The sequence below is a fragment of the Tachypleus tridentatus genome, chromosome 13 (genome assembly GCF_004210375.1).
Source record: "Tachypleus tridentatus isolate NWPU-2018 chromosome 13, ASM421037v1, whole genome shotgun sequence".
Taxonomy (NCBI): domain Eukaryota; kingdom Metazoa; phylum Arthropoda; class Merostomata; order Xiphosura; family Limulidae; genus Tachypleus; species Tachypleus tridentatus.
The window spans coordinates 161,481,382-161,506,631 of NC_134837.1; the positions used below are offsets into that span (position 1 = coordinate 161,481,382).

At 34.8% G+C, this 25,250-nt stretch overlaps 1 protein-coding gene across 16 annotated transcripts in view; it reads left to right on the forward strand.

Moving 5' to 3' along the window:
• LOC143240345 (GATA-binding factor 2-like) overlaps positions 1–25,250 on the forward strand; it is a 311,086-nt gene that overhangs the window by 230,030 nt on the left and 55,806 nt on the right. For 14 of the 16 annotated variants that reach the window (XM_076482622.1, XM_076482636.1, XM_076482631.1 and 11 more), the window contains one exon: positions 2,229–3,561. The exons of 1 other annotated variant lie outside the window; for it this stretch is intronic. In XM_076482622.1, coding sequence (XP_076338737.1) covers positions 2,229–2,600 — 372 coding nt within the window. In that variant the 3' untranslated portion in view covers positions 2,601–3,561. Of the gene's footprint in view, positions 1–2,228; positions 3,562–10,997; positions 11,192–25,250 lie in introns of those variants that run through there. One more of the 16 variants, XM_076482632.1, reaches the window with a different exon arrangement.

Sequence of the window (25,250 nt, forward strand, 5' to 3'; positions counted from 1 at the left end):
TTTCTCAAGTTGAATCACCACTGGAACAATAAAGAGTTAATAGGTAGTATCATAAGCTCGACGCTAATTGTTCTGTTAGTAATAAAAAGGCACCGATATCTTCAATAAATTTCGATATACATTATGGGTTGGAATGTACGTTTGAGAGCGTGCGATTGTCTTTTTATTTAAGATTATTATAATTATTTTTACCAGTTGCACTTCTCGGCATGCAACGTGTGGGTTGCTTGACAGTTGTCAAGAAACAGGACAGGTGCAAATGTTCACATAGTTTTCGTTAAGTTTTTATCGGTCTTCGTCAAGTCTAATTGTCTCTCTTCTTCACACAATAGGAGATTGGCGTATGGGATTAATTAGTTTTTATGACGTTATCTGACATAAGGAATCAGGTGAGTTTAAGTTTTTAAACATCGTGGCATTGTTTCAATTTGGCTCAAGTAGCCCAGCTGTATGCATATTATGTACAAAAACAGCGAATTAAACATAAGCCAGAGTAGATAATATCTCCAAGACCACGTGATGGAGTTGGCTTCTCAAATTAGGCATCGCCCGTTTGAATCGTCGATATGACAACAGATAAACAAAATGTCTTAGTTCACACCAATAACGATAGAAACTATAGCTAGACGAGCGCATGTACTTTAAGCATAATGAAATGACTTTATAGGAAGAATTTGTACTTCCTACTTTCCCTTTTATTACTTGAAATGACATAGTCCTGGAGCCATTATGAAACGTCATTGTCATTTACATTTAAAAAATCTAGCATAAATGTTCCACGACCCTGTCAGTAGATAGCAATAACCGCTATGAAATCCCATAACAAATGTTATGTTTGTTTTGTTTTTTTTAAATTGCTCTGGAGAATGAAAGAAATATTTTGAAATAAGCATTTTATGTTTCACAAACACAAAATATAGTGCAAAATAAATTATTTATATCTGATGCAAGGATTATTATATATTTTTTACAACAGTATGAATAACTTTGATAAAGTTACAATTATTAAGCTGTGGGATCGCCCTGTGTTTTCACACATCCATCAGAAAGAGCTATTTTCTCGTATCGATGTACCAGTTGACTCAAAAAACGTTTTCTGCGCTTGAATGCATGACTTTGTTATAAATATGACATTCAAGTCCTAACATTCAGTCAGATAAAACTGGCAGTGGGTGTTGTTGACTAGCTACCTTCCCTAGTCCCCTGCTCGTACAGCGGTAAGTCGATTTACAATGCTAAAATTAGGGGTTCGGTTCCCCTCGGTGGACTTAGCAGATAGCCCGATATGGCTTTACTATGAGAAAAAAAACAACATACGCACGATGACCGAAGAAGGTCGAAACGTTGTTCACTCTTCTACGTAAAAATATTTTCTCAACCCAAACGAGCCGTTTTTACATATATATTTCTCAAGTGGGTTTTCTCGACATCACTGATTATGTGAGGCTTTGCAGTGATAACAACTTATGTCATTTGCTGGAAATTTATAAAATAAATCAACAAACGAATTAAGAATTTAATACGAATATTGTTTAACAAACAAAAGTATGTTTAAGTTAACATAAAAAAATATTTATTTTATGGACTTTTAAAAGGTTAATTGTGTTGCACTTTTGGTTTTAATCAGAGCCAAAGCTCTTAGCTACGTATACCACCCACTTTGAAAATTAATTGTTGAGCATTTTAGTCATGCTAAGAGCCGCTCAATAATAACATACGGTAAATCTACATTTTTATTTTTTAAGTTAAGTCACACGTTGAAATATGAACAATAATGGTGTGATTAAGACCTTGCAACTAAGTGTTGAATATCCTGCTTGCGAAATAAAGTTTAGCATCAACATTATTCGTCTTTGTTATAAATTGAATATTTATTTAACTTCGCATGCGCGCGCAGCTTTATGAACGCAGTGCGGGAAGCTGCCGTCGTAAACGGAAAACAAACTCCCAAACATGCATGTTTCTGCTGATGTTTTATAAAGTAATTTTTTATATTGTACAGAATTAAACTTATATTAGAAATATACATGTAGGTTTGGTGTGTTATTACATTTGAGTTATATTTTTTGTGTTCGATTTTCAAACGCAAAGCTGTATAATAGGCTAGCTAAGCCATGCCAACTGCAAGGCTCGAGCTCCGAATTTTAGCGTTACAAGCTAATCCCATTCTCTGCTAACAGCTTTACATTAGTTTAATATGAATGTCCTTTTTTCCTCTTCTTCTTCAGGTGAATCGACCGCTGACCATGAAGAAAGAAGGAATCCAAACACGTAATAGAAAGCTGTCTGCCAAAAGTAAGAAGAAAGGTTGCATGAGTCTGTCGGACCGCATCAAGCCATTGGACAAACCATTCTCCAGTTTTACCCCGACTGGTCACTTGGGAGCTACCATGTCCTCCATGCCAATGGCTGTCAATCATTACATGCAACAAGGCAACATGCCCATGTCAATGGCGGGTTATGTTACATCGCCACCTATGCATATGAGTTCAGCAACTGGGTTTTCTGGGCTGTCATTGTCCTCTGGTGCCCCTCTGCCTTTAGGCACAGGGAGCTTAGGTCTACCTACTTCAAACAGTATGGTCGGTGCCATGGCTTGAACATTTTGGGTGGAGATCTACAATAATCAGTGGTATATAATGTGTCTTGATCTGGAAAAAAAAAATTCAATCGAGTCAATTAGTAGGGAAAACATTTTACTGCTTTATTGTGGAGAAAACAAGTGGTCTATGAACACTCCAACTATTTCCTAATGTATTAATGTTATAATCTGCTACTAATTAAATAAAGATTGAGCAGAGGTTACCAGCTGTACCTAATTCCGTAGACATCAACGAATTGTGCATAATGACAACGGAAAAGTATGTAAATTACTAAGACCCTTCATATAAAGACTGCTAGCGTCATCTAATGGTCTTCAGTAGAAGACTTGAGTGTACAAACAAGGTCTTCCTAAAGTAATATGTGTGGTATTAGAATAGTTAGCGTTTTGTGCTGGCAGGAAGGTCATTTTAATATTAAATGAATCCCGTGTTTTAGGATTTTTAGCCATGTTCAATATTAATGATGGAAGAGATCAGTGCTAAGACAAGGAATAAGGGATCTCCCATTAAAAACCTATGTTTGAGAACATTTTAAAGACCAACGTTTTTATGTTACATTTCCTGAACAATATACAATATACCTGTGTGACAGCTTGACAATTACTAATAAAATGAGAGGTCCTAATGAATAGTCCTCACGTCGGCTATACTCATAATTCACCCAACTCAATATTCATCTGTACATAAAACTCTGCAGCCAACCTAATCTTTGTGTGTTATGGTTTCGTAGAAATAAAAATAGTGCAGGTTCGTGTATTGTTTAAGCTATGTTTAGGGGCGATCAGGGCTGTGTACTTTGTATGTCTATAATGTACCAGTTAACGCTACAGCTGTAAGCTTTCCTTCATCTTCCTACCTTGGTACAAGTAATATATATTATAGAAAGTTCCTTAAGGCTCTTTGTGTAATGTAAATACCCTCAGTTTTATGTGAATTCAAATAAAATTTCAAAACAGAATCGACGTTCATTAAATAGATATTAAAAAGAACTAGATTTTATTCAAAGTTACATAAACATTTTGTCGGTTGTACATAGTAAAACTTTTGTTTATTTTGTTCACAACGTTCCACTAGTTTTATCTGGCATCATCAAGTAAGATACAACAACCACTGAAAAATACACTGATATGTATCGAAACGTTTTGCAGTGTTTTAGCTTTCGGTTTCTATTACTCGTTTTTTATCAGGTGCGGCAGTAAGTAGGAGCTTAATAATATTTTTCAAACTTTTCAGAGTGTGGTTCAATCTATAAAATATTTTTACAATCAAACAAACATAAATCAAAGGGAAGTTGGCGTAACCATAAATTTTCTTAAGAAAGATTTCCAAAAATATTTAATTTTATACGATTTAAACTCGTTGTTTAGTTGGGCGTGACCTAGTTTTGTTCTTTTCTGAATTTTGCGTATAGCTACACGAGGGCTATCTGCGCTAGCCGTCCCTAATTTAGCAGCGTAAGAATAGAAGGAAGGCAGCTAATCATTACTACTCACCGCCAACTCTTGGGCTACTCCATTACGAACGAATAGTGGGATTAGCTGTCACATTATAACGCACCCACAGCTGTAAGGGCGAGCATATTTGGTGTGACGGGGATTCGAACCCGTTCCTCTCCGCTTACGAGTCAAGCGCCTTAACCATCTGGCCATGCCGGGTGTTTCTGGTTTTGCGACCGATTGTTGTAAAATACACTTCGCACTTTAGAGTCATAATTGTGTATTATGACCGACAATCAAATCCTACTATTCAGCTACACAAAAGTGTAGACTGACGAGAGCTACTGTTTACTATCCCTTGTCTATCATTTCAAAATCACAGACGGCTATGCGTAAAGAGCCCTTGAATAGCTTTGCGTAAAATTCTGAAACAATGATTACTGGGGTATTAATACACTTTAACCGTTATTTTTGATTGCCACATTTAAAGATTAACAGACCTGCCAAACGTATTTTCGGATACACAGTTTAAAAAGAAAATGTCTCATAGTAAGAAAGAGGTAACTTTACTGACTTACAACGCTAAATAACAGAGGCCCAGCATGTCCAGGTGGTTAAGGCGCTCGACTCGTAATCTGAGGGTTGCGGGTTCGAATCTCCACCACACCAAACATACTCGCTCTTTCAGCCATGGAGGTGTTATAATACGACAATCAATCCCCCCTATTCGTTTGCAAAAAAGAATCTCAAGATTTGACACTGGGTGGTGACAACTAGCTGCCTTCCCACTGTTAAATTAAGGACGGCTAGAGCAGACAGCTCTCGTGTAGCTTTGCAAGAAATTTAAAAAAACAAACAACACTAAAATCCTAGGTTCGATTTCTCTTAGTGGACACAGAAGATAGCTCAATGTGGCTTTGCTCTAAAATAAACGTGGTAAAAACAAAAAACGACGTATGCTTTCATAATCTATAACGTATCTAAAACATGACACTTCTAAACTTCTGTTTAAAGAAGGTACAAAATTCTAAATTTCCGTGGCTATGATATATAGGGGAGACTTATATATATATAACAGTATTATAGTTAATTGGTAATAGGATATCTTCAATAGGGAATTTTGATTAATTTGAGTAGAAAATACATCGATCATGGTCATCAAACAATATTGTAACAATAATATAAAATAATGTGCTACAATATGTTAATAAATTTATAACGTACAAACATAGATTTAGAATTGAATACACAGCGGTTAAATACGTGACACCCAGAACTATATAAAGTCACGGTAAGACTGCACGAATCAAAATAATTTGAAACTGTTTGTCGTTAAATACATAGTATAATGCCATTGAAAAGAGATAACTTTGGACAAGGAAAGAGCCTGTTTCCACATAGAATATTCACATATTCAGTTAATAAAGGTGTGTTCAAATCGGGACTTTAAAATTTTTGAGGCTGGATGCTCCTTGTATTTTATTACCTTGTGCAAATGAAAAATATAGAACAACGTGGAGCCCCTGGACCATTCAATAAAATATTTATAGCAAATCGTAGTTCAGCCGAGGTAAGCAAAGTACGATGTGTGTACCAGGTGAGTATCCACAAACATATAGTTCAATGACTAAAAATGTTCACGCGCCACAGTCGACGGACACACAAATCTCAACCGCATTTGTAAAATATTTTATTTGATTGAGAAACAACTTGTAAGAATTCGTAAGAGTACAGTACTCTATTTCTAACTGTCTATCGATCAACTGGAAACAACTAATATAATTTTAATAAGAAAATCATTTATTTTATTTATAAACAGTAGAGAAATACTTTCCATCTAAGCTAGTTAAAATTAAGTTTATACAACACTACTGTTTGAAAATAGTTGCATTGAAAATTAACTATTGTAGACTGTCGGAAAGAATTTTTATTAACTGAATATTATACACTTTAATGTAATACTGATCATGATAAAAGAAATAAGACTTATAGTCACTCGTTAATAAATTCCAAGTCTAAAATTTTAATATCTATGATTCTATTTGTTAGAAGTATCTCTTCGATATACGGTTGCTCAAATAAGAAAGAAGAAACTAAACAATATTCAATTTTTTTCCCTTTTACTAATTTTAACACCTTTTTGACATCTGGGATTTACAACACTAAAATCAGGGGTTCGATTCCCCTCGGTGGACCCAGCAGTTAACCCGTTGTGACTTTGCTATGAGAAAAACTCACGTCTCCGGTTACATAAATCACAACATTTTAACGTTTCAAAGAAAGAAATGTTTATTATGTTGAAATGCATGTGTAAAACAAGCGAAGGTATGATTTCACCAGGGGGAAAAACTGGTTACTCACATCAGGTTATCAGTCGCACACCGAAGATAATGAATAAAGATAAACGGCTTGTTTCTAGAAGAAACCAGCTATCCATTGCAGCTAACAAAAGTACCTCCCTTGAAACTGTATATAATGTAGTCCACATGGATTTAGGCATTAAACTAGCCTAAAGACAAGTGGTCGAACGAAAGATTGACTGGTGTGAGCAGTACGGGCGGTATTTACAAAATGAAGTATATTTTGTTTATTTAAATTTTGTGCAAAACTTGTTAAAAGCCGCCTGCACTGGTTGTTCCTAATTTTGAAGTGATAGACTAGAGGGAAGGCAGAGAGTCAATGCTATCTACCCCAAACCCTTGGATATTCTAATCAAATTGTATGATTTGACAGTCACTTTTTTAAGTTACTCTCGACTTCAAAATGCGAAACATTGTCTTTACATTTAATATATATCATAGATAATTAGGCGTTTGGAAAGTCAGGGCTATTTATTATTATCTTGATGATACAACATTTCAAAAATTGTACAGGGTACGTTACAGTACTTTTCCAAAGAATGTATGGTAGTTGAACTTTACAGATCTAATGTCGAGAAAAATGCCAAGATGAACCCTGCATGCTATCAAACGAAGCCGTAATATTTAGATACTTATTACTCTATTATTGCCCTATGATGTGAAAACTCACTTGTTTATGTTCAGTTTGTTGGCGTTGTTTGTTTTGTTTTAAATTTCGCAAAAAGCTACACTAGTGCTATTTGCGCTAACCATCCTTAATTTAGCAGTGTAAGACTAAATGGAAGGCAGTTAGTCATCACCAACCACCGTCAACTCTTGGGCTACCTTATTACCAACAAATAGTGGGATTGTCTGTAACATAATAACACCCTTACGGCATAAAGGGCAAGCATGTTTGATGCGACGAGGATTCGAACTTGCGACCCTTAGATGAGTAGTCGAGTACTTTAACCACCAGCCATGCTGGGCCAGGCGTTGTTTGTAATTAAGCAGGAAGCTCAACAATGGGCTATCTGTGCTCTGCTCAACAAAAGTATCGAAATCTGGTTTTTAGCGTTGTAATTTCGGAGACATACCACTGTTCCACTGTGAGGCCTGTTTGTTGAAATAATAGTTTAGGCTTTACCATTTTTAATTCAACAACAAACACACGTTAATTCATATTTTTAAGTGTTATCATATATAAAACTTGCTTTAATTTTTTGTATTTTACTCTTTCATATAATTGACTAAAATTTTAAGCAAAAAAATTATATAATAATAGTACCATTATAACATGAGGGTTAAATAATTTGTGATAAATTAAGGAGGCCAATATTCATGAGCGAATGGAAGAGGAGCCAAAGATATACAATTTGGCGTTGTTTGACCTTTGACTCATAAAATCCTTTAAACAGTTATACCAAGACAATAAAAGAACGGCGGTCTATTGAAAAATGTTTGGAAGACAAAAGACAAAAAAAACGGTATGTGGATCTGGGGAAATATCCCCCGCTGGTATAGCGGTAAGTCTACGCAATTACAACACTAAAATCAGGGGCTTGATTCTCTTCGGTGGACTCAGAAGATAGCCCGATGTCGCTTTGCTATAGTCTACATTAAGGTATTAGTGGTAAGTTTATGGATTTACAACGCTAAAATCAAGGGGTTCGATTTTTTTCTCGGGGGACTCAGAAGATAGTCCGATTTGGCTTTGCCATAAGAAAAACGCATACACGAAAATGTAAACGTAGTAATAATGACTTCATTAAAACAAAACGTTAATGAAAATTGAAATGATTAAACATCTATATTAATCAATACACTCTTTTCTGAAACAAAAGTTGCACGTACAAAATTTATAAATATTATCGTACTACTGGATTCATTAAAAAATACCAACCTTTAATGAATCAGTTATTAAAGTTAATCACTCCTAATTATTTGGCCAGGCATGGCAAGGTGGGTTAAGGAGTTCGACTCGTAATCTGAGGATCGCGGGTTCGAATCCTCGTCGCACCAAACATGATCCCTATTTCAGCCGCGAAATGGTCAAATTAAATAAGAGAATATGAAATGTTATGGTAAGTTTAATGTGGTAGTATATCATTAACAAACCATTAGGTTCCGGCTTCTTCATGCAACCAAGGAAGCAGCTGTTACCACTAATCGGTATCCGTCAAACGGAATTAATTATTTTCCACAGCTGAAAGCCCTTAGACCTATCGGATACTTAAAATATAACAATTATTTTAGTCACTCTATTAATCGATATTTGTATGACAGATATTGGTCCGAAATGGGTTGCGGTGTTCAATTAGACTGGCTCATTTTATTCTACTTCGACTCACTGCTGCTGAAACCATTTGTGATTTAAAATAAGTTTCATCTATAAAGAAACCAGTTGTGGATATTCTATGTAAGATAGTTTTATTGGAAATAAGGTTTAACAAATTTTACATTTGGTTGTGGTATAATGCTACTAAGTTGATCTGGATAAGAACATAACTGACATGTTTAAAGTTATCATTGAGAGTAAAATTGTAGACGTAGGTAAAGATTAGTGCGAGTGTATTTGTATTGTAATAATAGTACAAACATCTCAGTAGACGTGTCATAAGTGCAAGAATAATTATTACTTGGAAGAAGGACATTTTTAAACACCTTGTTTCGTTTACGGAAGTACTTAGATGCAGATTGGAAGATATGTTAAAGAAGAATATGTAGTTAGATATCGCAGATAACAAAGGGATGGAAAGATTCAAAGAGTTAGCCTGAAGATATTCTATGATAGTCGAGAAGATGTGATAATAAAACACAGTCTTTATTAATACACCAAGACGAAAGAAACACTTGCTAACAGGAGTATTTGCAAAACAAAGTGAAACTGATGTAAAATTTAGTCGAATGAAAACGAAAATGAATTTAAACTGAAGAAACTCACAGAAGTAGTTATGCTTGTATTTAAACTATCGCTAACACGTAAAGAAAACTAGCAAGACACGTTCTTCCTGACCAATGTTCAAGAATCAAACAGTTGTAAATCTTCAATAGAGCACAATAATATTGTTTAACCTTAACTGTTAATAAGAAAAATTAACTTGGGTTTTAAGAGGTCTAAAGTGAATTAAACCTGTGAGGAATTGTTGATAGTGTATAATTATTTATAGGAGTGACAATGAAGATGTTTATAAACAGGACTTAATACTGTGGAAAATTATTTTGGTTGAAAAAAGACAGACTAGTGTCAAAATTGATAGTGACGTTTTAATACGTTTGACTAACAGCAAATCCCATTGTTGCATTAAAGGGAACTAGTTAGTAAAATAAACTGAGTGATGCTTTACTTAAGCTTGACAATGGACAACTGAGTACGTTATATTAAAGCGATTTTGAATGTGCAAATCAACAGTTAATATAAGATCTTGTATCGAAATGTATCAGAAGTACATTTTGACACTGTTTGGCGTTCATGAGTAGTATGGTGTGACACGGAAAATGATCTCTTTAGGCAAGGTATGCAGTAACTTTTTGTGATGCAAAATATCCATACACTTAGTTTATAAGGGTGTGTTCAGATCAGAAATTTTGGATTTCCGGGACGGAAAATATCGTTTGTCTTAATAACGTTGAAAAATAAAGGCACATGGATGATCTTAGAACAACTGGGCCATCAAGACTTGAGAAAAGTCATATCCTAGTCATGGTAAGACAAACTCGGCGTCTTGCATGTAACAAGTGATAATCCACAAAAGTACAAATCAGTGAAGCTAGATGGATTGTGGAAAGTATTCAGAGAGGAGTGGAGCTCTTTGGACGTGACTGAGACTAGCAGTGGAAACTATGCGGCAGATCTATTATCAAGATGCATGATTATCAAACACTGCAAGAGTGGACACGGTGACATGAACTTTGACGATGTAGTGATGCTTCAAAATAATTTTGGTATAACATGCTCAAGCTTTGCCCTATTAAGTAGCTTTTAAGTAGGCTGACTAGATGAACATTATGGCTTATGTTTGGATAGTACTCACTATTATCTAAATCAATTGATACATACAAATAAACAGTTACTGACCCTTTAAGGCAGCTTAAAGGTCTATAACGTTAATATTTGTCAAGAGATCTTTTACCATTGATTTTATTATCATCAACTTCAGAAGAGTGAAAACTATATCTGTATCTAGATGTTGGAGGACTAAGTGTGTCTAAATGTCAATGAGTTCTTAATTTTAATTACCTGGACTTGTTTTTTCTTAACAAACACTAAAAGAACACTTACTCTATCTTTTCAGTTTGTAAACCACAGGCTATGTCGCCAGTGTCTAAGAGAATGATTTCAAACAAAGTTTTTGTTTACTTAATAAGCACAAAGCTACACAATTGCCTATCGTGTTTTAGCCTTAAGAATTACCGATGAGCCACTGGGGGCTAAAAAAAGTGGATTTTGGAAGTTTTAACGCCTCTTATCTATTATTGTAAAAACATTCGCATCAGTAAACTTTGCATAAAAAGAGCAGAATTGTATTTCAAAACTTGCTAGATTTGAGTCGATAATTAATTATTTTTAAATCTCTAAATACTTTGAGTTTGATGTTACTCTTTTTATTCTTCCCCAGGTTTTGTTATCCTTGTGAAGTTTTACAATGCTTACTCAAACCTGGAACAGTAAACATTAAAAGAGATTGGGATAGTCAAATTCGTTTAGAAAAGATAAATAATTTTATAAGTGCTTGCAGTAAAAGGTATGTTGTAAACGTTGTCGTTATCAACTTTGCAAACTTTATCTAATAAAATAAGAAAATGTTTCAAAGTGTTGAGTTATTTGAGTTTTGAATATATCATAAGGAACAGGAATCCTTGATTATTTGAAATTGTCGTTAGAGAGCGTCATCTACACAATGTCAATGATTGATAATGGTTTGCATTTTTTAGACAGTGCAATGGAGAGCTGAAAGAAGCTGTTTAATACTCACTATGATTACATATTAAGGAATGACATGTGTACGTCCGTCAACGCAGCTAGCGCTCCAAGATACACAACTTTGTTCAGCTGCTCATCACGTCATCTCAAGGTTGCAGGTTACTGTTGATGTGAATGGTTGCCACAATGAACAGATAACTCTCGCTGATGACCACTTCCAGTAACTACGGATTCCTGCTCCGTATTGTCTCATTGATACATCCACCAAGAATTGTTGTTCTATGAATAATATTTACCATCTTATTGACGTTCCTGTATGACAAGATACTTCATAGGAAGCCAGTATTTACTCAAAAATACTGAGTTAAATTGAAATCATAGTTTAGTTGAAACTTATAAATTGATCAGAGCATTCCAGGTCTTCATAAACTCTACTTACACATCACTAAATGTTTCTTGAAATGTTACATTGAGAATATTAAACACAAGCGCTCATTGTCGAAAACATGGAGAATGGCTTTTCCTATATATCTAATAACAAAATGTTTTGAAATTTTATACAATTTATTTGAAATAATATTTTATGATTATATGGGCGTTGTTAACTTTTCAATTAGCGATTTATCGCATGTACTTTGGCCAGCTGGATTGCTCTTACTAAATCCCTATTTGTAAGCCATTATATCTCTTTCTGGTGGGTCAGAATAGTTCTACATTCAACTGTGATATGCTGTTACTGTAGTTTTTTGTTGTATTATATTTTTTGTAATTGACGTATAATAATTGATTATTTTTACACAAGCCACGTTTTTATCTTTCTCTGTTGATTAGTTACTAAAGTACAGGCAAATTAGAAAACCTTGTCTATAGGTAGGGGAAACCTGTTCTTTAATTACACTGTAGTAGCAATGTTTGTCCTCTTTGATGTTCAAGAAACGGAAAGTTAATGTGTTCTGTTCAAACGATAAACCAGTTGTTGTGAGAAACTCTGTCATTATTTAATTCTATTCCAGTACGTCATTATTACATATGAAAAGTTTTGTTTTTTTTTTATTTTCGCGCAAAGCTACACGAGAGCTATCTGCGCTCGCCGTCCCTAATTTAGCAGTATAAGACGAGAGGGAAGGCAGCCTGTCATCACCACCCACCGCCAACTCTTGGGCTACTCTTTTACCAAAGAATAGTGGGATTGATAGTCAAATTATAACGCCTTCACGGCCGAAAGGGCGAGCATGTTTGGTGCGACGGGAATTCGAACCCGCGACCCTCAGATGACGAGTCGAACGCCTTAACCCAGCTGATCATGCCAGGCCTCATAATAAAAGTACTTCAAATGATATGTTTAAATTTATTGTAAATAATGGTGCCTAGTCAAGCCAAAAATCATTACAAACATCTAAAGAAAGAAATGTGACATTTTAGATTTAATCTCGAACCCATCTGTTCCTTTGAGTTTTTATTAACGGTTGAATAAGCTCACAAACCACATTTTCGTGACTCTCAGAGGAATAAAATGTTAGTAGAGTTTTCTGAAATAAATTTATTGTATCTTGTCCTACCCGCTTTTCAAATTATAAAATCGTGATCGTTCACTGAAACCACTGCCTTGTTTAGAATGTCCACTGAGGTGACTTCGAAATACCCTTTACGGATCAATTGGAACTAATAACGACACCTGACTTCAGTCTCGCTTTTTTACCTCATGATGTTTTCGCTAAACACATATATTGTTCATGAAATCCAAATAATGCAAAATGTCAAAACCTGAACTACTTTGTAAAGAAACAGAATTTTCCATGCTAATTTAAATTTTTATCTTTTTTCTAACTTTCACAGTTTCATTTCACATACATCTTTGTTTCTCTGTTTTCTTTTCACCATGGAAACGTGTAATCCTTAACCTTGTCCAGCTGATAACTGTAATGACTAAAGGTCTCTAAAAGACAAAGTTATCCCATAGTCCTTCAGTTTAAATATAGCTTTTGCTGTCAACATCGGGTTTCAAAAGCGTATATTCGTGGTTTTGAAGGCGTGGTGCCGTGAAAATAGAAACTCAATGAACTGTAAAACTATAAATTTGTTATATCGCTTAATAGGCACTTCATGATCCTTGAAAGTACCGAAGAATTTCTACATGGGCACGTGATGAACTGCGCAGGGAGCGCGTGACAAGTCAAACACACGTACAAAGTTCCATCTCGTCAGTAACGCTTTTAGAATCAGTTTCATTCCACGTACGTATACATATATATATATAGCTTATAATACATACTTTTATGTAAAGTTTTTAATGATCTTTCAATCAGTGATCACTTTCGTACTGACATATTACTGAATGTTTTCATGTTTCGCATGCCAGTAACTATTTGGAAAATTGTGTTTGTTTCGAATATTTTCGGAAACTACACAAGTGTTATCTACGCTAACAGTTTCTAATTAGACTGTTATATTAGATGGAAGGCAAAAAATCAAAAGCATCCTCCGCTTTCTAATAGGGTACTCTAATCGAATAGTGGAAAATAACCGTCACTGTTACAACATTCCCTTTGTCCCAAAGTGCATAGTAAAAGAAGCGAACATTGAACTTTTTTGATCCACTGGGCCAAGTCTGGCTCTTAGAAATAGTGAAACAGAAATAATAACATTTAAAACTGAAAATTCAAAGGAAAATGTTAGATAAAGGTGGAAAAACGTCCGTAAATCCAAGTTAATAACTTGTGATTACTGAAGTGGTTACGTGTAACGCCCCTAGTGGCACAACGATATGTCTGAAACTCACGACACTAGAAAGCTGGTTTCGATACCCGTGGTGGGCAGAGCATAGATAACCTGTTGTATAGTTTGATACCCGTGGTGGGCAGAGCATAGATAACCTGTTGTATAGTTTTATGCTTAATTCCACACAAATAAACAGAACTAGCAACTCTATTTATTGAGAACTTCCGAAATTGTTCTTAAAACCTCTAGAAAAGAAAGTCCATATTGATATTATTGTGAACCTAAAATAAATTCAGTTTTAGTTTCTCTAATTCTCATTGATAAGTATTCATACCTTATTTTACAGCAAAAATAAATAATGGGTTTTACACAATGTTCTAGCTATCAATTAATAGTTGGATTGCAGCCATCAAGTTATTATTACATCCGTATACTTTATTTAAATTCACTTGTGGTTACACATGAGTAAAAGCTTAAACATAGTAAGATTTTCATTAAAGTTTATGTATATTTTATTTCCTCTCTACCAATCTGAGGCCCCGGCATGGTCAGGTGGTTAAGGCACTCGACTCGTTATCCCTGTCACACCAAACATACTCTCCGTTTCAGCCGTGGAGGCGGTATATTGTGACAGTCGATCCCACTTTTCGTTGATAAAAGAGTAGCCCAAGAGTTGGCGGTGGGTGGTGATGATTAGCTACCTTCCCTCTATTCTTACACTGCTATATTAGGAACGACTAGCGTGAAATTCAAAACAAACCAAACTTTTCAATCTGTATATAACTTTAAAAATCACTGTCAGAAGAACATATAATGTGATACATAAGAAGAGCATTTCAGTGGCACTGCGGACATACAACGCTAAAAACCGTGGCTCGATACCCGTGGTGGGCAGAGCAGAGACAGCCCATTGTGTAGTTTTGTGCTTAATTTCAAACAACCAAATATAAAAGGAAAACAGAGTTTGACCCACAAATACTTTGTTAACAATTTACAATTTTTTTTCCGATTAGTAAGAAGTTTACAGACTTACAGCTGTGTAGCTTTACATCAAATTAAAAACAACAACTCATTGTACAATTACTCAATTTAAATAGTTTCAGAAAAACAAAATAGTCTATTAGTTGAAAATGAGTTAAAGTGTTACTAATGGTACAATTAATCGGGCTATTAGCGCAGATAACACGTTGCGCAGGCTTTATACCAAATGAAAAAATAGTCTCTGTTCAATTTTACGCAATTTAAACACTTTCAAAAAAACTACTATAGAGAACAATCCACCAGTTAAAATCAATTAGAATATTACTAATTACTGTTTTTAATATTTTCACTACGTTTCGACCAGTGAATGCTCCGCCCGTAGTCAGGGATTAAATGAGACATTTTTTTGTATGTGTCACAAACAGAGAACAATCTGATAAATTACGAAGATTCGAGCCACCAGTTTTGTAACCTCGGGTAAGGGAACCTTAATTATCTGGCTTCCAGGAGGACTCTTTTTTTTTTTCATAATACTGTGAAAGTAAAAATAATAGTTCGAATAATTATATCATCAGTAAAACTGACACGTCGTCTTCATTATTCCGAGAAGCTAGGATGTTATTTACGGTAAATAAAGGAGACGCAAAGATAATAAATCGGAACAGCACTTTTTCAAAATTCTTTTTGCAAATTTTCTTTTGGTGTCCAAATCCAAAACTTAAAATAAACATTAAAAGCAAACCTGAAAGTCAACTACACGCATGATATCATAACATATACATAAAAACAAGGAATAATTAGCATAAAAACTCTAAGTCAGTTAAAATTGAAACAAAATACAATTAAAATGAATCAAGATAAAATAATTTTAAATTTCAAGTAAATGAGATGCAGTTTAACTTATATGTATATAAATAAATACTAGTTAAATGGTTAAGCAAAATTACAGCTCAAAATTAAAAGTGAACATATAATTAAATGCCCCTTAACAATAAATTTCCACTCAGTTACACGTTATATAATTATGACTTTTATGACAAATTTGAAACGAACCAAATTATAATTACAATACCAAGGTTATTATACAAAAACAAAGGTTTATCTGAATGATACAAATAAGATACAAATTAATATCAAACAAATGAAAACAATATCCATAATCAGAATATAAACTATAAATTTACAACATGGAGATTTAAGTTTGAATTACAGTACTTTAAATAAGGATTAAAACAATAAACTAAATAAAATCGATTAATTATTTTCGGCCCCCAGTGGCTCAGCGGTATGTCTGCGGACTTCCAATGCTAAAGTCTGAGTTTCGATACCCGTGGTGGACAGAGCTCAGATAGTCCATTGCGTAGCTTTGTGCTTAATTCAAAACAATAAAATAACCAATTATTTTCGTAGCAATTGACAACGTGTGTAAGGCCTGGGGCGCCACCTGAAAATTTAGATTAATTTTAATAATGTCATGAGAATGAGAGTGAACACGGAAGATACTGAGGTGTAAATATTTTGCTAGAACTCATTTTATATGATAATGCTTCATAAATAACTATATAATACTATTAATATCGTTCTTGATGACGAGAAACCCACTTGAAATAAAAATTTATCCCATAACGGCTGGTTTGGGTATTAACACTTTTATTGATAAGCAGATAACAACGTTTTGACCTTCCTAGGTCATCTTGGACCTGAGGATGACCTACAAAGGTCGAAACATTGTTCTCTGTTTATCAATAAAAGTGTTAATACCCATACCAGCTGTTCTGAAATATACAGCAATATCGTTTTTACAATTTGAGATTATATGATATGAGAAATTCAGGCAACTTGCTCATCCACTCTTCACTGCTTGAATAACTCATTCGCTTAAGGATTTTCAGTGGTGTAGATTCAGGTTTGCCAAGTATCTATCGTACAATTTAGTATCATGTCATCATGAAACTCAGTTTTTGAGTTGAGAATAGATATATTATGATCTACTATAACAAGAACTATGTTACTTACACGCCGGTGTCATGTAATGTAGCTAAAACCAGTCACCAAACCCTAACTTTCATTCCGTTGCTGTTATAATATAAGATTCTTTTTGATGCATGTTTACTTTACACAATATATACAAACCTACATCCTGCAGTACATGTGAATCGTGCATTGTAGTGTGCATATATTCTACATATTCTCGTGGACACTGTAAATCATAAGTAATATCTAATGGAAGCTGGACTCTTCATTCAAACATCATCCGATTTGCAGAGCGATCAATTTATTGTCGCTCTGTCATCTGGTATGTTACCATGACATGTGCTAAATGTTAATTCTAGTCAATGTAATCAAGTTAAAACTCATCTGACACATTTCTGTCAGTTTGTATTGGCTCACTATTAAACCAGTAAAGTGCCAACTGCAATTACATTCCTGGTCCATGTGGACCTCTCTGTATGCTACAAAACATATTATCCACATACTCCCTACATCTTTATTAAACTATACCATATAATCCAAAAGATAAAATTCAGACCACTTGATGAAGTAATTGATAAGAACCGCCCATATATCAATCACTGTCTCATTTATAGTCAGACGACCAGTTACTTCTAGAACAATTCTCTTGGGAGGTGAGCCTATGAGTATGGTACAGAGATTACTTTGTAACTCAATGTCTTTAGATGAATCCGGCAAGAAAAAAGAACACTTCTGTATGTATTCAACAGTGTGTAACACGCCTTGGTTCACTCTAGTCCTCGTTTTATGTGAGTCTAAAGATTCTGCTATTTATGAGCTCTAATGGCCTTCAACTGCATCGTAAGTTGACCGTCACATCTTCGGAGCTCATAATGATAGCAAACTATGTTACCTTGCACTTGTACATGATTGTATAAGCTCAATATGTGGTTATAATATTAGGTTGTTCAGAAATAAATGTCATTTTTGAACTGCGAAGCTTGGAAAAATATAAACCAGTCTTGTAAAACATATTTTAATTAAAATACGCACCATTTGTTTCAACATAGTTTTGCCAAAGAGTAACGATGCTTTTATGTCCCTGCTGTAGAAATCAGAGTTTCTATGGTCAATGAACTCCATAAAAGTTTCTTCTCCAGCTACCTGGTATTGCAAACGTTTATTGTTAAAAAGTTGTCAAAGTGCTTGAAAAAATGAAAACCTGTAGGGAAAAGGTCAGGGAATAAAGTGGAAGAAGCAGAACCTCGATTCCCAATTCGTTCAATTTTTGAAGCGTCATCATTGATAGGTCTTATAACGCCAATTTTGTTGATCTTCAGTCAGCTCATGTGGAACCCACTTATTCAAATTTTCTTCTTTCCAATTGCACTCAGGTGATTGGCAATGCTTTATTTGCTTGTGCCTAGCTTTTCTGCAAGCTCACTTGTTGTTCTGCCAGGATCTGTCTCAACTGCTTCTCTTTATGTGTTTTCATCTAAGAGTGGTTTCCTTCAACGACATTTGTGGTTTTTAAAACTTCCATCTTCATGTTAAAACCTGTACGTTTTGTACAGATCCGTGGCCGAATGCCTTATTGATGTTCCATGTAGTTTCGGTAGCTTTTTGTCCAAATTTGAAGTCGAAGAGGAAAATTGGACGAAAGTCCTTCTTGTCCATGGTACCTTTGGGGTTGCAAAACTTACCATGATAGAGTTGAAACAGCAGACAATTAAGACACCTTGCAAATGACAAACGTTGGCTTAAACCAACCAACAATAACTTGCTCAATATTCAGCTTCTAAATGTCATTGTGAAAATTACGACATTTATTTCTGGACAACTTAATACATTTACCACTTTGTGATGTTTATGCTTTCCTTTCTTGTACGCTATGAAGTTGCATTTCCTTATACTCCTGATTGAACAGAATTTTCACATCTTGTATGATTTGTCGTCATTTCTGATATAATGAATTTAACTACTTCACACTGTTGAGGATTTGTTTGTTTGTTTTTGAATTTCGCGCAAAGCTACACGAGGGCTATTTGCGCTAGCTTTCCGTAATTTATCAGTCTAAGAATAGAGGGAAGGTAGCTAGTCATCACCACCCACCGCGAACTCTGGAAATACTCTTTTGCCAAAGAATAGTGGAATTGACCGCACATAATAACGCCCCCAAGGCTGAAAGGGGGAGCATATTTGGTGTGAAGGGCTTTCGAAGTCGCGATCCTCAGATTGCGAGTCAAGTGTCTTAATGCAGAGGTTATGATTGTATATTGGATAAAGATTCTGCAAGAGCACAACTTCATTGTAAAATACTGTTTGGGTAAGCAAAAAAGAAACGCTAATGGATTATCTCTCCAGCCAAAGAAATCATTTTCATTCGTTGAACGCTTAGCTCCCCAACAGGATTTTTGAAATTGTCTAGTCACTTTAGAGACACATGAATTACTCAAATATGCTGCGACCAGCAATCTTTGCAGCGCTAGTGAAATTCTTTCACTAGCTACTACAGGAGAGGGAAACTATACTTCAGTATGCATGCTTGAAAATTTTTCCAGCTTCAATTTCAAGTCTAAATCCATGGTGCACTGGACTGATGTTCTCATGTTCTTAAAAGTGGATCGTAATGTACAACAGATGAATAGCATGCTATCAACGTAGATGTTATATACACTGATGACCAAAATCTTAAGGCCAATGAACATAAAGAAAAAAATATGCATTTTACGTTGTTAGGCTCAACCACTTGTTTGAGTAGAGCTTTGAAAGATGACAATAAGAAAAGGGAAAATAAAAATAAAAATCCTTTTAGCATTTAATAGGGAAACTGTGAACACTAAAAAATTAGCCTAAATACTAGCTTGTCAAAAGTTTAAGACCATACTGAAACGAAGCGTTAATCGGTAAACACGTAACGAAATTTAGTCATTTGTGTTCAAGCATTAACGTTGCCAACATCTCTAACTGATAACTCCTGTATTACATTGGGCAAAAACATGGCAAAGGCTAAAATGGTGACAGAGTTTAAACGTGGCAGAATTATCAAGCTGCAAAAGCAAGGTCTCTCTCAACGTGCCATCGCTGGTGAGGTTGGGCACAGTAAAACTGCTGTTGCAAATTTCTTAAAAAACCCTGAGGGATACGGAACGAGAATTTCAAGGGTCGGCCCAAGAAAATTTCGCCGGCGTTGAGCATGAGAATTTGACGGGTTGTCTGGCAAGACATCAGCCGATCGTCGAACCAGATTAAAGGCCTTACGGACGCAAAATGCAGCTCAAGAACAATAAGATGACATCTTCGAGAGAAAGGCTTTAAAAACCGTAAACGTCTTCTACACCACGAAACAGCTCGGTTCAACTTTGCTGAGAAGCACCAAACATGGGACGTAGGAAAGTGAACAAAGGTTTTGTTCGCTTGTGTGGAAATTACTGGATCTTTCAGCAGGACAACGCTGCAATTTACAATGCCCGCAGAACAAAGGACTTTTTTTTATGGCGAATAACGTGATTCTTTTGGACCATCCAGCGTGTTCACCCGAACTGAACCCCATTGAAAATGTTTGGAAATGGATGGCAAGGATAGTCTATAGAAATGGACGTCAATTTCAAACAGTTCATGATCTTAATGAGGCCACCTTCACCATTTGGAATAACATTCCAGCCAGCCTTCTGCAAACGCTTATATCGACCATGCCAAAACGAATGTTTGAAGTTATTCGCAATGACGGCCGTGCAACTCACTATTAAGACTTCTTATTGAACATTTCCTACTCTGTTTAGGACTTCTTTTTGGTATGGTCTTAAACTTTTGACCAGCTAGTATTTAGGCTAATTTTTTAGTGTTCACATTTTCCCTATTAAATGCTAAAACCGTTTTATATTTTTATTTTCCCTTTTCTTATTGTCATCTTTCGAAGCTCTTATCAAATAATTGGTTGAGTCTAACAACGCAAAATGCATATTTTTTTCTTTATGCTCATTGGCCTTAAGATTTTGGCCAGCAGTGTATCTACTATTTTCTATCAAGTTTAGATGTGTTAGTCTATTTTCACTTTTCAATTCAATTTATAATTAATTAACAGATAATAATATTCATCTGTACTTGGTGGATGTAAGCTGCTAGTGTTCACTCCTTCTTTCTTATAATCACCAATGAAACAATTAAACAATCTTAAAATTTTTATTACTTTATTCTTTAACATCTGCCCTGTGTCAGTGTTGGAAACATTCTGGCACTTCAAGGGAGACTGTACAGTAATTGTTTTATTAAGCGCCTCAACTATATCCATGTGTGACATGTGATTTTTTGCCTGATACAATCAATTGCTCTTAGAAAAACACAATCAAACTTTCTGAGTAATCCACTGAGCTCACACCTTTTTGTTTAGTCAAGTTGTTAAAAAAATCCACAGTTAGGGGTTTAGATGTTTTGGTAGGCTCGGCATGGCCAAGCGCGTTAAGGTGTGCTACTCGTAATCTGAGAGTCGCGGGTTCGCATCCGCGTCGCGCCAAAGATGCTCGCCCTCCCAGCCGTGGGGGCGTTATAATGTGACGGTGAACCCCACTATTCGTTGGTAAAAGAGTAGCACAAGAGGTGGCGGTGGGTGGTGATGACTAGCTGCTTTCCCTCTAGTCTTACACTGCTAAATTAGGGACGGCTAGCACAGATAGCACTCGAGTTGCTTTGTGCGAAATTCCAAAACAAGCAAACAAGCAAGATGTTTTGGAAGTTGTGCATTCATTTAACAACGCTAAAATCCAGTGTTAGATACCCACATTGAATAAAGTGGAATGTCCAGTTTGTTTCTGCTTTAACACGAGCAAACAATTATGCAAATCAAAGAGAATTAAACAGAAATGAACTAGTTGAAACCATTACAAGTTGGATGATAACTTTAATTTGAATACTCTTATTTACAGCATGTAGACTTGGTAGGGCCAGGTGGTTAAAGCGCTCAAATCGTAATATGAAGATCGCGGGTTTGAATCCCCGTCGCACCAAACATTTTCGCCCTTTCAGCCGTGGGTGCGTTATAACATGACGGTCAATCCTACTAGTCGCTGGTAAAATAGCAGCTCAGAGTTGGTGGTGGATGATGATGACTATCTGCCTTCCCTTTAGTCTTACACTGTTTAATTAGCGACGATTAACGCAGATAGCTTTCGTGATTCTTTGCGCAAAATTAAAAAACAAACAAACAATACAGCGTTTAATCAAAAATGTAGGACATTTATCAATTATTGAATTATATGCTGCTGTTGAATACATGCAATAAAGTGAGAGTTGTTATCAAGTATATCTACCTGCTTTCAAAGCTGTAATATGAATCCTTGTAAACAGTAAAACTAAATATAAACATACTTGTTTTTCCAGATATCAATTAAATATAACCTAGAAAACAAATCTGTAACAGCTTTATATTTCCCGTAATGCTGGGATGAATCAAAACTGTAACTTACGTAGTCGATAATATCAAAAGATGGGTGTTAAACAGAATCTTTTAGGTTCTATATAGCCAGAATATGTATCAAAATATTGAGAAAGAACTGAATTTTATAAAACTGGCTTCAAATCTAAAGTAAAGAAAATTATAGTTTGCTGTATAATTATAACATTTATTTACGTTTTTTGTAGCTCGTCTTTAGTCTGAGTTGAGCTAAAATTTTTATACCAGACAAAATTTATTCTGACCTGTTGTTACTCAGGCGACATCATGAAACCAAACCCAGATGCTACAGGATTCATATACAGAAAATATTAGAAACAATAATGGAAGTGAAAAAATGACACACAAACAAGATTGTAACTGTATGGTCATTTTATTCTTTGGAAAATAGATTATTACAGATAATCTAAAGTAAGTCGTACATTGCACTAACATTTTATATTTGCTTTAAACGTAGCATTACACCTTGTTTTTATACTACGATTAGAAGATTTTGCCCTATTTTCATGCCTCTCTATAGTTTATCAAAGGCTATTGTGGAATATTGGTCCCAGTGTCCTGCCTTACTCCCATAATTCAATCAAGCCAATATAACCTTAATGTTATTCATGTTAGTACATTTTACAAGCCATCTCTGATTGCATTGTTCCATCAGCCCATGTTTTGTAACAGATACTGTTTCACACATTTGCTCCCTGTTTTCTACCACTCTCATTTTCGAAGACGAAATCTTGTCCGACAGACCTTATACTTGAGGAAATGACATAATGGATAAGAATCTGCTTGTGTCTGGGAGTAGTCAGGGAGCCATCAAAATATTTTAGATCTCCAAAGCCAATGTCTGAGATACAACCACCAATGACCGTAATATATTGAACAAACTATGACTGGTTGTTTTCAAACAACCTAAATTGGCTTTATCTCTAAAGAGCACAATTCTACAGTTTTCCTCGTTCCAGTATTTGAATACAAGTGTGCATTTCAGTCTTTTATATAATCATCTTTGATAAGAAGTGTTCTGATACCACTTTATGCTGATGTTTGTCTTATTGTAGTGGAAGTAACACTAACACTCCACTTATAGCTAGGTCATTAGCAACACCTGCACCAGTGACCTGAGTTACTTAACATTACTTTTGGGTAATTTGTGTTTTCTTCCTCGACTCCTTCTATTATGAAATTATTTATCAATATGTTATGCTCCGTTCCTTAGCGTTTCCTACTGAAACAAATTTCATCTCGGTATATCACATGAAATAACCTCATCAAGTCAAAACTTGCAGCCTTCTTGCAATTGAAGTTGTGAGTGTACTGACAACATCACTGCAGGAAACAGTATTACTCTCTGTACTTTTATAGGTATTTTCGTGTTGTAAATATGCCTCATTGGTTGGATTATATCCAGTTAAAGTGTGAACTCTCAATACTAAATCTGTTTTGGTGCAGTTCATTTTAATACCATAGATTCGAAGCAGTTCCACAAAATTATATTTAGTCGCTGTTTTATTAATTATTTCTATAGAAAACCGGTTTATAGCAGTATAAATCTGCAGACATACATGTGGGCGTTTTTCTTACAGCAAAGACACAGCTAGCTATCTGCACTGTCCACTAAGGGGAATCAAACCATTGATTTTAATATTGTAAATCCGAAGGCTTACCGCCGTCCCAGAGAAGGATCCTTTAAACAAACTCAAATCATACAACATAAATGAAAACTAGGGTGCAATGAATACACACCAAATGTCAGTACACAAAGTCACGTTTTGCAACTAAACTAGCTAAACTCAAACTCTGTAATTCAAACAAGTAAGAAACAGGAAATAAAAATATAAGAATTAGTGTGAAAATTTAAATTTAAAATAAATGATTTAAGAACACATGAACCTCATTACCATAGAAAAAAATTAATATACTCTATATTTAATATCGAAATATAAACAAAGTTAATAGTAATAATAATAAAACCATAATATTGTATACGACATTAGAATAAGGTGCAATAACATTGTTTACATTGTTTAAATTTACATTTAATATAATTAAAATTTAATCCAAACACTACTTAATTAAAAATGTAATGAATACATTCTTCAAAACTGTGAATTTTTGGTATTTGGTATTTTCACCTGAGTGGTTAAAAGAGCCATGGTTAAGGCATGAGTAATACACAACTTAAATGTTTTTGATATAGTAAGTGTACCTTCTTTTGTACCTGTATGACCTTCTTTTAATTGAACGTTGCAACTCAATATGTGACTGTTGTAATGCCTCATAACGTATTCAATTTTATATGATAGCTCGATCCTAGGACATTTTAATTCACTTCCATTTTGGCATGCTAACAACAAAGCTCTGTCTATTCTTAAAAACAGCAAATCCAACTTAAAGACACTATAAAAACAAACAAAATCCAGTAACTCACTAGGAGAGAAAGAGCATTAGACTTAATGTCTCTTTAAGTTGTAAGTATGAGAACTTGTATTTGAATACACTGTAAACTCTCACAAGTCTACTCCCCTCCAAGTACATATATACTGATACTGAAAGGACCAGAAAAGTGAATTACAAAGCAATATAACAGTTAACTACTAATAGATCTTACAGTTAATAAATTATCAAACATATTGACCTTTCTTATTAAACATCTTTAATACGTACGCATTAAGTCATTAGGACCATTTCTATAATATGCAGCTTTTTAGCGGACTAATTAGAATAAGTTAAGCCTTAATAATTATTATTGAATTAATCTAGCGATAATCTTCTAAACACTTGGAGGAACCGGCTTAAATCTTATTTGTTGCTTTAAACACGTGTTATGTAAACAATACTAAACATTACATA